The sequence below is a fragment of the Nannospalax galili genome, unplaced genomic scaffold, assembly GCF_000622305.1.
Source record: "Nannospalax galili isolate Female #2095 unplaced genomic scaffold, S.galili_v1.0 scaffold2241, whole genome shotgun sequence".
NCBI classification, from domain to species: Eukaryota; Metazoa; Chordata; class Mammalia; order Rodentia; family Spalacidae; genus Nannospalax; species Nannospalax galili.
The window spans coordinates 299,857-311,550 of record NW_008344288.1 but is presented as its reverse complement, the minus strand read 5'-3'; the positions used below and the strand labels follow the sequence as shown (position 1 = coordinate 311,550).

The following is an 11,694-nucleotide window of genomic DNA, read 5'->3' as shown; positions in this document are numbered from 1 at the left end:
ATCCGGGAGGGCCTCCTGGCTGCGCCTGGGTTCCGAAGGACCCGGCAGGTCCCGGGTGCGAAGAACGAAGATTGGAGGGGCGGGGCTACGGCTTGGGGACGGGTTTTACCGCTGGGTTCCACTAAGAGCTGGGTACCGAGACCGCTAGGGATGGGACTGAGGGCTCGGCCTGTAAGATAAAGGCAAAGGCAGGCACTGGCGTTAGAGGTGTGACGAAAGCCCCTGGAAGGAGCTGGAGGCCCCGGATGAAGAACACCGCTGACGCTTAGACCCGGGCCTGGAAGACACCTCAGCAGAGGACCGGGAGCGGGGGAGGCGGGCGGGGGGTTGGGCAAGCATGAGGCGGTGCTAGGGGATGGAGCGGGTGAAGCTAGACTGGAGCTTACCGCGAGGGCTCCACCAAGCTGAGGTTCCAAGTTGAACTCTGCGAGGTAGAGTTCTGTAGAAGAACGGGGCTGCCAGCGATGTGGGTCAGGACGACACTAACGATTAAAAGATGGACTGAGGAAAAGACTGGCTACAAAGCTGAACTTTGGGATGAGAGCGAGAACACCGGTAAAGGGGCAGGGCAGGAGCCTGGGGGCGAGGCTGAGGTGGCCCAAGGTCCCTGACCCTTGTGTGTCTAGACTGAGGAGTCGGGGTTAGGTCCTAAGGGTGGGGGTCCCGGAGGGTGGCCGGCGGTAGGCTTGGAATGGACGCGCGAGAGCCAGAGCTGTAATTCTTGGCTGCAGGGTTGCAAAGCTGCGCATTAGGATGAAGTCGCTGACCTAGACCACCGAACCAAAGGCTTGGCTAGAACCTAGCCATTGTTCACCCAGGGCCCCCGGACAGGGCGGTCGGTTTCATTGACTTTAGGGGCGGGAAGGAGTCTGGGGATTCCAAGTACGTGACATCATAATCACTTCTAAATTGGGGGCAAACCAGAGACATTTCCTAGGCGATCAGGCACAGCTTCTCTCTTGCACCTTGCTCTTCTTCCTCTCTGTCTGCTTTGGTGCCCATCCTCTCTCTGTGCAACAGAGACGGGGTGGGGGGTTCGCAGGACGAGGAGGATTCTCTACGAATTAGCACCTGTGAGTTTTGAGTTTGGTCTTCGCTATCTGTCTCATCAAGCAAGACACCACAAGCTTTTCTTTCAAGCCATCACCTCTCCGCATTCCTTATGAAGTCTCTGTATCTAGCCACAGAAGTCACTGCTGCCTTGGTCACTTCTGTTCTCCACAAGACAAAAAAGCAGACTGTCTTCTAAATCCTACTCCTCTTTGACCCTTTTTTTCCTCTTCCCCACCCCAAACAGCTGATGGCTCTCAGGATCTGTTAAGGGTTTGACTCTGTTTCATAGTGACAGGAGGGAGAAGGAGAATCAGAGAAGTTTGAATCCTGACCTAGCACAGGCCCCTTTGGCATGACTTTAGGATTCAAGCTGAATAGAAGAGACTGCGGAGTCAGGATTAAAACCAGAAGTGAGGAGTTAGCAGTGTTCGAAATGAAAAACGGGTGTTGTGGGGGGGTGACAATTGGAAGGACAAGTTTTGGAAAGGGAGCTGAATCTGCTTTTAAGACTTGGCTGTGGAACTTATGCCAGAGTGACCCTTGGTTTATATGTGTCTCCTTATGCAACAGTAAGTACACAGTGCTGAAAGCACAGGCTAGGAAACTAGGAAATTTTGGGTTTGACTCCTACTTTAGCCATCTCTTTAACTTTCATCTTGAACAAGTTACTTAGCCTTTCTGTGTCTGTGTCCCTCACCAGACAATTTGGGGCTGGGGAATATAGCTTACAGATAGAATGCTTGCTTAGCATGTGTCAGGCCCTGAGTTTGATCCACAGAACAAAACAGCAGCAGCAGCAAAGAAACTAAGCTGGGTGGCTATGCCTGTAATCCCAGAACCTGGGAGGCTGAGGCCATGAATTCAAGGCCAGTCTGGGCCATATAGTGAATTGTAGGCCAGCCTAGGCTACATAGACTGTCTCAACAAATGGGTAAAATAAAGAGAGGCTGGACATGTTGGTGCTTTAATCTCAGCACTAGGCAGGCAGATCTCTTTGGGTTTGAGGCAAGCCTGGTCTACATAGCAAGTTCTAGGCCAGCCAGTGCTACTTAGTGAGACCCTGTCTGATTAAAAAAACAAAACAAAACAAAACAAAACAAAACAAGGAGCTGGGCATGGTGGTGCATGCCTGTAGTCCCAGCACTTGGGAGGCAGAGGCAGGAGGATCTCTGTGAGTTCAAGGCCAGCCTGGTCTACATAATGAGTTCCAGGACAGCTGGAGCTAGAGGGAGACCCTGTCTCAAAACAAACAAAAACAAACAAAGAACCCCCCCAAACACAAACAATAAGAATAAAACAAAAAAACCCATAGTACCCAGGTTTGAACCTGGGGAAAAATCTCTAGTTCTATCTTTGGACTGAAACGGGATTTGTGTATTCCTATAGGAGACTGAATTTATACATTTAACCAACTAACATGACTAAGCACTTTCCATGGATTGGTGGATACAGAGGCAGTGGAATTATGGGTCTTTTTAAAAGGAACTATAAATACATGTCATGAGTTGTAGGTACGATGCAGCATGTTAGTGAGGCACATAAGGTATGTGACTAATTCTAATTTGTCAGCATTGGTGTTTGAGACAAGGTCTTGCTATGTGGTGAAGGCTAATCCTTCTGCCTCAGCCACCAAATGCTTGAGATTTCAGTTTTTCCACCTAGTTGAGCGGGTGTTTCATGGGAGTAAGAGGCAGGGGAGAGAATGTGGGCAAGTGAGGGGAGGTAGGAGGAAAGGTGGGCAAAACTATCAACTGAGGAAAGAACCAGTGCATGGATCCTAGGGGCTTACTATGGCATGATAAAAAGTTTACAGCCGGGCATGGTGGCGCACGCCTGTAGTCCCAGCACTTGGGAGGCAGAGGCAGGCGGATCTCTTTGAGTTCAAGGCCAGCCTGGTCTACATAGCAAGTTCCAGGACAGCTGGGGTTACAGGGAGACCTGCTTCAAAAAGACAAAAAAAAAAAAAAAAGTTTACATTTCATCCTGAAGGCAGTGGAATGCAATTAAAAAAAGAAGAATGTGTGCTGATGCACACTTTTAATCCTAGAGCTCAGGAGGCAGAAGCAGGTGGATGGCTTGAGTTCTTGAGTTCAAGGGCAGCCTGGTCTACATAGCCAGTTCCAGGGCAACCAGGGTTACATAGTGAGACCCTGTCTTGAAATGAAAAAATTTTTTTTTCATCTGGACATGATGGCATGTGGCAGGCAGGAGAAAAAGAAGAATGTGATAGACCAACTGGCATTCTAGAAATTCAACTTGGTGGAGGACTGGATGAAGATAGTGAGACAGGGAGAGTAGGCAGGAGGTTATGGTTATAACCTAGGTCCCAGATAATGGAGGTCTGAACCTACATACACGCAGGTGCAGGGGTAGGTAGACATGACAAGAAATGGAGTGGAAGTGAGAGAAAGGATGATCCCTTAAATTGTAGCTGAAATGTATGTTGCTTTCTGGAAAAGGATACAATTAGAGGAAATTTATGGGTGGCAGATGGTAGGTTTGTAAGAGACATGCTGACTTTAAGATACTTTGGGAGTCATGGGGTAGTGGCACGGCAAGTCTTTAATACCAGCCCTCAGGAGGCAGAGGCAGGTGGATCTCTGTGAGTTCAAGGCCAGCCTGATCTACATAGTGAGTTCAAGGCCAGCTGGAGACCCTGTCTCAAAAAAACCAAAAAAAAATTTGGAAATATCCAAGAGGATTTGGCTATGCATACTCAGGAAAGCAGTCTGAGGTTGGGAGTGTGCTCCATGGTAGAGCTGTTTGTTTGTCTAGTGTGTGTGGGGTTCCATCCACAGCACTGAAAAAAAAATTCAGGAAAGCAGCTTGAGTTAGACTCAGGTGAGATCCAGGTATCTTTTGGTTTGCTGTATTTTAGATTTATTTTTCTTTTATGTTTATTAATGTTTTGCTTTTATGTTATATGTATGTGCTACATGTATAAAGTGACTGCGGAGGCCAGAAGAGGGAGTTGGGACCCCTGGAACTGGAGTTACACACTACAGATGATTGTGAGCTGCCACGTGGTGCTAGCAATTGAACCTGGATCCTCTACAAGAGTAGCAAGTGCTCTTAACCATTAAACCATCTCTCCAGCAACCCCCCCTGCCCCGGTTCTATTTTTTGAGTCAGAGTTTTCCTATATAGTCCAGGTTGGCCTTGAATTCACTGTGTAGTCCAGGCTGGCCTTAAATGGTAATTTGGTGATTCTTCCTGCGTGAACCTCCCAAGTACTCGTATTACAGTCATGCAGCACCACACTTAGGCAGTTTCATGTCAAGGGAACTAGAGAAATGGCTCAGTGATTAAGAGCACTGGCTGTTCTTGCAGAGGACCCAGGTTCATGAAGTTCCCAGCACCCACATGGAGGCTCACAATCATCTGTAATTCTAGTTCCAGGGGATTTGATACCCTCTCTGGTCTCTCAAGGCATTGTATGAGACAGGTGCACTTACATACATGGAGATAAGACACTCATACACATTTAAAAAAAAAAACAACTAATAATAATAATTCTGGAGGTATCACCACACCTGACTTAAGTTATACAAGAGCCATAGTAACAAAACAAACAACAATGACAACAACAAAAACAGACAAAAAGCTTGGTACTAGCACAAACAAAAACAGACACATAAAAAGAGAATACAGGACCCAGATATAAACTCATGCAGCTATAGTAACCTGATTTTTTAACAAAAATGCCAAATAAACACATTAGAGAAAAGACAGCTTCTTCAAGAAAGTGGCACTGGAAGAACTGGATATCCACATGTACAAGAATGAAACTAGACATTTTTGAGACAGGGTCTCCCTGTAGCCCCAGTGGGCCTGGAACTCGCTATGTAGACCAGGCTGGCCTTGAACTCACAGAGATCTGCCTGCCTCTGCCTCCCAAGTGCTGGGACTAAAGGTGTGTACCACCATACTGGGCCAAACTAGATCTTTATCTCTCAGCCTGTACAAAAATCAACTCCAAATGGATCAAAGCCCCTAATGTAAGACCTAAATCTCTGAATCTGTTAAGGGAAAAATAGGGGTACACCTCAAGATATAAGCATAGGTAAGGACCTTTTCTTTTTCTTTTTTTTTTTTTTTTTTGGTCTTTTTGAGAGAGGGTCTTCCTGTAGTCACAGCTGGCCTGGATTCGCTATGGAAACCAGGCTGGCTTCAAACTCACAGAGATCCACCTGCTTCTGCCCCCCGAGTGCTGGGATTAAGTACATGTGCCACCATGCCTGGCTTTTTATTTCTTTTTCTATTTATTGTTTTTCTTTTACGTGTATGAGTGTATTGCCTACGTGCATGTAAGTACACCTGTGTTGTGCAGTGCCCAAGGAGGTGAGAAGAGAGTGTTGGATCCCCTGGAACTGGAGCTAAGGATAGTTATTGTTAGCCACCATGTGGATGCTGGGAATCAAACCTGGGTCCTCTGCAAAAGCAGCTAATGCTCTTAACTGCTGAGCCATCTCTCCAGCCCCCATAGATAAGGACTTTCTGAATGGGGCTCTAGTTCAGGAAATAAGGCCAACAAGTGACAAATGGGACCTCATGGAATTAAAAAGTTTCTATACAACAAATGAAACAGTTCCTAGGGTAAAGAGACAGCATAAGGCTGGAGAGATGGCTCAGTGGTTAAGAATACTGGTTGTTCTTGCAGAAGACCCGGGTTCTAATCCCAGCACCTACATGGCAGCTAACAACTGTCCATAACTCCAGTTCCAGGGGATCCGACAGCCTCTTCTGTCCTCCTTAGGCATCGCACGACACAAGTGCATTTACCTACATGCAGGCAATACACATACACATAAAATAAAAATAATAAAATATTTTGAAAAAGAGAAAGACAGCATACAGAGTGGGAGAAAAACCTTGCTAGCTATATAGCTGATGGGATTAAAATCTAGAATACACAACACACACAAAAAACCTGAATAAGAACTTAAGCAACCCAGTCAGTAAATAGGCTGATGAAATAGTTCTCAAAAGATGAAGTACAAATGGTCAGTAACCGTATGAAAAACTGTTCAACTTCACACTAGCTACCAGAGAAGTGTAAGTTCAAACTATAGTGAGATTCCATTTTACTCTAGTCTGAATGACAGTCATTAAGGAAATAAATACTAGCAAACACATGGACAAAAGGAACTCTTAAACTCTGATGGTGGGAATATCAACTAGTCCAGGCACTACGGAAATCAGTATGGAGGTTTCTGAAAAAAACTAAAAACAAGGGGGCTAGAGAGATGGCTCAGTGGTTTAAGAGCACTGGCTGCTCTTGCAGAGGACCTGGGTTCAGTTCTGAGCACCCATGTGCCTGCTAACAATCATCCGTGACTCAAGGTCCATGGGATCTGGCACCCTCTTCTGACCTCAATGGTCACTGTAGGACATGGGTGCACTTACACATATGCAGGCAAAATGTTCATACATGTAAAAATAAATGCCCCCAAATTAAAGAAAAAAAATCTAAAAATAGGTTTTCCATATGACCTAGCTATATCACTTTTGAGTATTTACCCAAAGGTCTCCAGGTCAGCATATCAGAGATACAGATCAATGTTTACCGCAGTACTATTCACAATAGCTAAGTTATAGAACCAACCTAGGTGTCCAACAGTAGAGGAATGGATAAGGAAAAGCGGTATATATCCACAATGGCTTTTTTTTAAAAATTTTTTTGTCATTTTCAGACAGGGTCTCCCTATAGCCTCAGCTGTCCTGGAACTCACTATGTAGACCAAGCTGGCCTTGAACTCACTGTTCTATAGTCCTCATCTTTCTAGCCTTGGCAGGTGGCCCTTGTTCTGTGCCCCCCCATCCCCCGCATCTTCTTCACACTGTCCTGAACCTCCTTTGCATACCTCTCCTTGCCCCCTCCAGGCCCCTGGAGAGCAGGGCCTTGGCTTTTAAACCTCTACATCTCCAGGTGGATCTCTGTGAGTTCAAGGCCAGCCTGGTCTACATAGTGAGTTCCAGGTCAGCTTTGTTGAGAAATGTTTGGTGAATGAATGGCATGGGGCTCTCACTGCCACTTAGTACTCTCTCAGATATAAGCAGGTTGCCCAGCTGGGAGAGATAACATCTGGCTGCTGTGGACTCTAGCACTGATGTATCATCTTTCTCCTCTGAAGGTGGGTCCAGGGAAGCTGTGACCCCAGGGTCTTCCTTATCCCTCATTTAAGAAGGCTAACACCTTGGTGGAGGGAAGGGATCCTGGTGGGATTATCCAGCTGTCCAGGAGCCAGTGAGATGGCTCAACAAGCCTGATGACCTGAATTCAGTCCCCAGAATGCACATGGTGGGGAGAACCCAGCTGCTCCATCCTTACCCTGTACTCTATAATCCTGAATAATAGATATGACCATCCCATTTTGTGGATAAGGAGAGGCTCAGAAAATTAAATTGCCCTAGGTTACTCTATTAAGTGCCAGAATCAAGAGTCAGTTCTGACTCCAAGTTTAGGGCATATGCCCTCAATTTGACAGTGCCAAAGAAACCAGAGGCAGGGGTGATATGCCAAAGTACTGTGTGGGAAAGGGAAAGAAGGACGGAAGGAAGGAAAGAGGAATGTTGGGGAAAGGCCTCTGACCACACTACTGTTTATCTTTGAAGTGCACTAGACTTCCATAACCGCTATCTGGGGTTAAAACCTGCTGGTGGCCACCTGATGCCCTGCTCCAGTTCCACAACTTATGGGAGCTGGAAAAAGGCACAATCATCATGTCCTCTTTGGGGATGGGAGTAACCAGTCATAAGCAATGAATACCCCCACTCCCCCAGGATGTGGAACTCACCACTTCCTCCTGTAGCAGTCAACACTGATGCTTGGGAGTCTATTGTAGGGCCCCCTTGTTCTCTGGCTGGTGAGACATGGGAGGCCCAGGGCTATGAGAGGCAAATGGAGTCATTTAGATTTACCTTTTCCATGGGAGTTTAGTTAGGAGTTGAGCAGTGCTCTAGGCAGGATCAGAGGTGAGGCATGGGGCAGCCCCACAGAAAACTCCTAGAGCTCAGTTAAGTAGGAGACTTTTTCCACTCCCAGCAGCTTCTCCTTGTGCCTGGGAAAATGGTGTCTATTCTGCCTAATAGGTGGAGGGGCATAGGCTGGGGCAGGTTACTCAGCATTCTAGGGTCTTAGGAACTAGGAGAGAATTTTTTTTTTTTTTTCTTTTTGAGACAGGATCTCCCTGTAGCCCCAGCTGTCCTAGAACTCACTACGTAGAGCAGGCTGGCCTTGAACTCAGAGATCGGACTGCCTCTGCCTCCCAAGTGCTGGGACTAGAGGCATGCGCCACCACATCTGGCAGAGAATGCAATTTTTTTTTTTTTTTGTCTTTTTGAAGCAGGGTCTCCCTGTAGCCCCAGCTGTCCTGGGACTCACTATGTAGACCAGGCTGGCCTTGAACTCACAGAGATCCGCCTGCCTCTGCCTCCCAAGTGCTAGAACTACAGATGTGTGCCACCATGCCCGGCTAGAGAATGCGATTTTTAAAACTTTGGCACAGGCCTTTAATCATAGCACTTGTGAGGCAGAGGCAGGCTGAGCTCTGTGAGTTCAAGACCTGCTTGATCTACAGTGAGTTCCACGAGAGCTGGGGCTACAGGGAGATCCTATCTCAGAAAGATAAAAACAAAACAAACAAACAAAAAAAACCCCCCAACCCAAAAACCTTTCTGTGAGAAAGGGGTGTCAGTGTCTACTTCCAATTTTACCTGCTAAGCTATCTCACTGGCCCAAAAGTGTGATTTTAATGAGTAAAGAGCAGGGCAAGAATGAAAAATGACAAAGGCACAGGGGGGAGAAGAGGGGCTTTGAGAAGGGAAGCAGACATGAGGGCACAAATGAGGTGCAGGTAAGGAGCATGCTGTAGAGGGATGAGTGCATCAGAGGCTGTGCATGGAGACTGCCTGGGTGTGCACAGGGCAGGTGCCAGAACTGACACTGCAGCTGTGTAGTCTGTCAGGCAAGGGGGCCTTGCCCTACATGGCACACTGGAGTGTGGTGGCTGGTGACTACAAGCAGTTGGAGAGGGCAGCAGGAGTCGGTGAAAGGTGCAGGATAATGGGCTCCATTGAAGGAAGTGACAAGGGAGACTTGGGAGGGTCTCCTGTGCACCAGATGTGGCATAACTTTTCTTTGAAACCAAGATAGCTTCATGCAATGGACAAGGGGACAGGGCAGTGGAGGGACCTGCAGTGACTACTGGACTTGTCACTTCTGATGTAAAATAGCTCAAGGTTGAGGTCCGGGTAGTGGCAGGTGAAACTGGTGAGATCTTTAGATTGAGGTGTGCTCTGTTGTCCCCAAGTGACCCAGACCCCTCCTTTCTCAGGTGAATGCAAGGAGACTGACAGGTGCTGCTGGAAACACAAGCAGTGTGCTGGGCACATCATTCATCCCTTCTTGGACTATGGCCATGGCCACCACAACCTGCACCTACATGCTGTCTGCCACTGCAACTGTGAATCTAGGTGAGGGCCCCCTTCATGGGGGACCCATTCCCCCAAGTTTCCCTCTTTGGTTTTAGCTTGGTGCTGAAGCCTAGTCCCAGCTTGCTCCAAGAACAATGAACAGGGATATCTCTTGGCAGCCTAGGGCAAGTCCCGGAACAGCTGGCTGTCTCTCTGGGCCCCTGGGGAGCCATGGAGGTATGGGAGCCAAGCTGAGAGTCTGGTGTGTGGCAGGCTGAAGGACTTCTCAGAGAGGATAAATAGTAGCAGCTCTGGAGATCTAGGCTCGACCTGCTCCACAGATGGGAGCTCAACTTGCTTCAACATCGTCCATATCCCTTGCTTTGAACTCATCCCAGAAGAACAGTGTGTGGAGCAATTTTGGTATAGCTGGTGAGTGCCAGCTGGCTGGTGGGGAAGGGACTCCAGGGTGCCCTGCTCCTGTTCCATTGATTTCTTCCTGTCCCTTCCTCCCAGGTGCAAAAGCTATAGGCCTGACTCTGTGGCAATGATCCACCATCCTATCCACCATGAGTGTGGGTCAGACCACCTAAATGAGGAGGAAGAGACCCAGTCTCCCACCCTGACTCAGGTGTGTCCCACTGCCATGCCTACCAGCCTGGACACCGGGTCAGGCACTGGGGCCCCTGACTCAGCAGCACCCATCACCATCTGGTTCTCTGAGAGCCCCACAGATAAAAGCCAGGGCAGCAAGTTGGCAAGAAAGCAAAAAAAAAAAAAAAAAGAGAAAGAGAAAGACGAGGATGAGATGACAGATGAGAAAGCAAATTTAAAGACAAAACCCAAGAGCAAGTTACCTAAGAAGAAAAGCCCAGGGAAATCAGAGTCTTCGCCTCCAGATTTGAGCCAATCACTAAGCCCAAGAGAACCAGTCAGGACATCAGAGTCCAGCCCAGAAAGCCGGGAAGAGCTGGAGAGTGAGAACAGTTACAGTGCAAAGGGCCAAGAGAGGCCCTCTAGTGAGGATGCTGTGGAGTCATCATTGCCCAGGAAGAGACAGAACACCGCCCCAGGCCAAGAAGAATGGGACAAAGACCTTACAAACTAGGAAAACGACCAAGAGAAAATCTCCCCCAGTATCTAACCCCAACCTCAGTTGAGGCCAGGGCAACCAGAGTGAATAAATCAAGCCTGTAACTGACCCCTGCTGCTATTCTCTTTCCCTCCAACAGGGCCTCCTTGGGGGAGGTAGCTGATTCTGGGCCAGGGCTTCATGGGTTCTCAAAGGGCAATCATGCCTTCAAGGAGGAATCTATGGGAAAGTAGGCAGGAGAGGGCATAGTGCTGTTTCTTTGTAACCTCCTAGGACCAGAGTGGAAGACTGTATCTGGAGAGGGTGTGGAAGAGTGCGCTTCTTGCTTCTCAGAGACCAGTGTGTGTGTGACACCTGTTCTGTGACAGGCAGCACTCACCCTCAATAAACTGCCTTTCCACCTACTCTGCCTGCCTTTCCTACCTCAAGTGGCCCTGAGGGAAGGGCTTGGGGCACCACAGAGGACATGATCTTCCCAGCTGGTATGGTTCTGCTCTTGTGTGACCCTTGGGGCTGATCTTTTGTGCTGAAGAGTAAAAAAATGGATTTCCAGCAGAAGGCCAACTTTTTCCCCTTCGCCCCATTTCTGCAAACTCAACCAAGAATGAAGAAAAGCAGAGTCAGAGCTTACCAACCCTGGGCAGCAGTGGCCCTTTCTGACTCCTCTGTTGAGCCCTAAGCAGAGGCAAGGGAAGGGAGGCCTTACTCTCCCAGCACTGAATCACGAAGCTGAGATGAAGCCCTTGTGAAGGAAAGGGAGATCCGAAGCGTAGAACAAAAAGGCCAGGGTTGGCTGGTCTTGAGTCAGGAAGGAGAGGGGTGGGAAACAGCCCCTTTCCCATGGCCTGAGTGTTTAAGGGGGATCCATCCTGGGCCAGAAACTTGCTTAGAGGCCGTCAGAGACCAAGGCCCAGTTGGGAAAAGGGAAAGGGTGTACATGGGCTCACAGATTTACTTTCTCCACTGTGCAGGAAGATAAAAATGGCACAGTGGATGGGGCAGCTGAAAGTTGCCAGCTCTGGCCAAGATTTTCATGGTGGCCTTGTATGTTACCATCTTCCTTTCACAGACAGGATAGCTGATGTAAGACATAAGAAGCTGCTGGGGGCGGGGGGAGGGTGGGGCAGGGGCAG

General features: G+C 48.2%; 1 protein-coding gene across 1 annotated transcript; it reads left to right on the top strand.

The window, feature by feature from the left end:
• The first annotated feature begins 261 nt into the window (after window positions 1-261).
• On the top strand, window positions 262-11,191 carry Proca1 (protein interacting with cyclin A1). The gene is given in 5 exon segments (XM_008840601.3): window positions 262-555; window positions 9,390-9,528; window positions 9,742-9,900; window positions 9,985-10,537; window positions 10,539-11,191. Coding segments are annotated over 5 exon segments (1,032 nt in total). The 5' UTR covers window positions 262-464; the 3' UTR covers window positions 10,629-11,191.
• The last annotated feature ends 503 nt before the right edge of the window (window positions 11,192-11,694 follow it).